We start from the raw sequence: 1,084 nt of genomic DNA, 5'->3' as shown, positions 1-1,084 counted from the left end.
TTTGTGGGAATTTTTGTTGGGATTTATGGGAATTTTTGGGGGAGTTTGTAGGAATTTTTATTGGGATTTCCGGGTGTTGCAGCGATCGAGGATCCAATCCAAATAGCTGGAATATTTCGGGATGGATGAGCTTGAGCTCCTCGCTTCCCTGGTTTTCCACTCCAGGAGTAGAAATATTCCCGATGGAATCCAACATTCCCGGATTTTCCGGCAGGTACGGGAACGGCCAGGTCTACAGGGGTTATTTCAAGGATGACCTGCGCCACGGATTCGGGATCCTGGAGAATTCCTCGGCTCAACGTCCCTTCAAATACACCGGCCACTGGGAAAAGGACAAAAAGAGCGGATACGGAGTCTGGGAAGACAAGGAGAGGTAAAAACGGGATGGATCTGAGGTGTGGGACAGCTTCGGGATCGCTGGGATCCATCCTGGATGTTTGGGATGGATCCATGGAGATGTAAGGCTGGAATTCCTCGGGAGTTCCGTTTGCGCGGGATAACCCGGGAGGGACGGATCCGACGCGGGGAGAGGAGGGAAAAGCAAGGAAAAATCCATGGATGGGGTTTTGGTGGCATTGCAGAGGGGAGAGGTACATCGGGATGTGGTGGGATGACCGCAGGCACGGAGACGGAATCGTGGTGACGCACTCGGGGCTCTGCTACCAGAGGAGGTTCCAGGCGGATAAAATGGTGGTGAGTCCGGGATTTCCATGGAATCCGGGATTTCCATGGAATCCGGGAATCCCCGGCACCGGGAATTCACCGCAGGGGGCCGGGGGGAGGTTCCAAACTGGAATTAAATCTCGGAGGGTGAAGAGGGTTGGAGATCAGGGAAAGGTTTTGATCCAGGGGGGGGATGGGAATGGATATTCCCAAGGGAATGGGCTCTATAATATGGGATTGTATCGATCAGATCAGATCGGATCAGATCGCATCATATCAATCATATCCTATCAATCATATTATATCATATCAATCATATCATATCAATCATATCAATCATATCAATCATATCGTATCAATCATATTATATCATATCAATCATATCATATCAAATCAATCATATCATAACAAACATATCATA

The 1,084-nt window shown here is 48.8% G+C and overlaps 1 protein-coding gene across 1 annotated transcript in view; it reads left to right on the top strand.

The window, feature by feature from the left end:
- The window catches only part of LOC107199194 (ALS2 C-terminal-like protein), a gene marked incomplete at its 3' end in the record, with an annotated part of 25,794 nt that extends 25,012 nt beyond the window's left edge, over window positions 1–782 (top strand). The window contains 3 exon segments of the mRNA XM_033511701.1: window positions 10–373; window positions 582–693; window positions 696–782. Coding sequence (XP_033367592.1) covers window positions 10–373; window positions 582–693; window positions 696–782 — 563 coding nt within the window.
- Window positions 783–1,084: the final 302 nt, after the last annotated feature.

This window comes from Parus major, unplaced genomic scaffold (assembly GCF_001522545.3).
Source record: "Parus major isolate Abel unplaced genomic scaffold, Parus_major1.1 Scaffold488, whole genome shotgun sequence".
NCBI classification, from domain to species: Eukaryota; Metazoa; Chordata; class Aves; order Passeriformes; family Paridae; genus Parus; species Parus major.
This window is presented reverse-complemented; position numbering and strand designations above follow the sequence as displayed.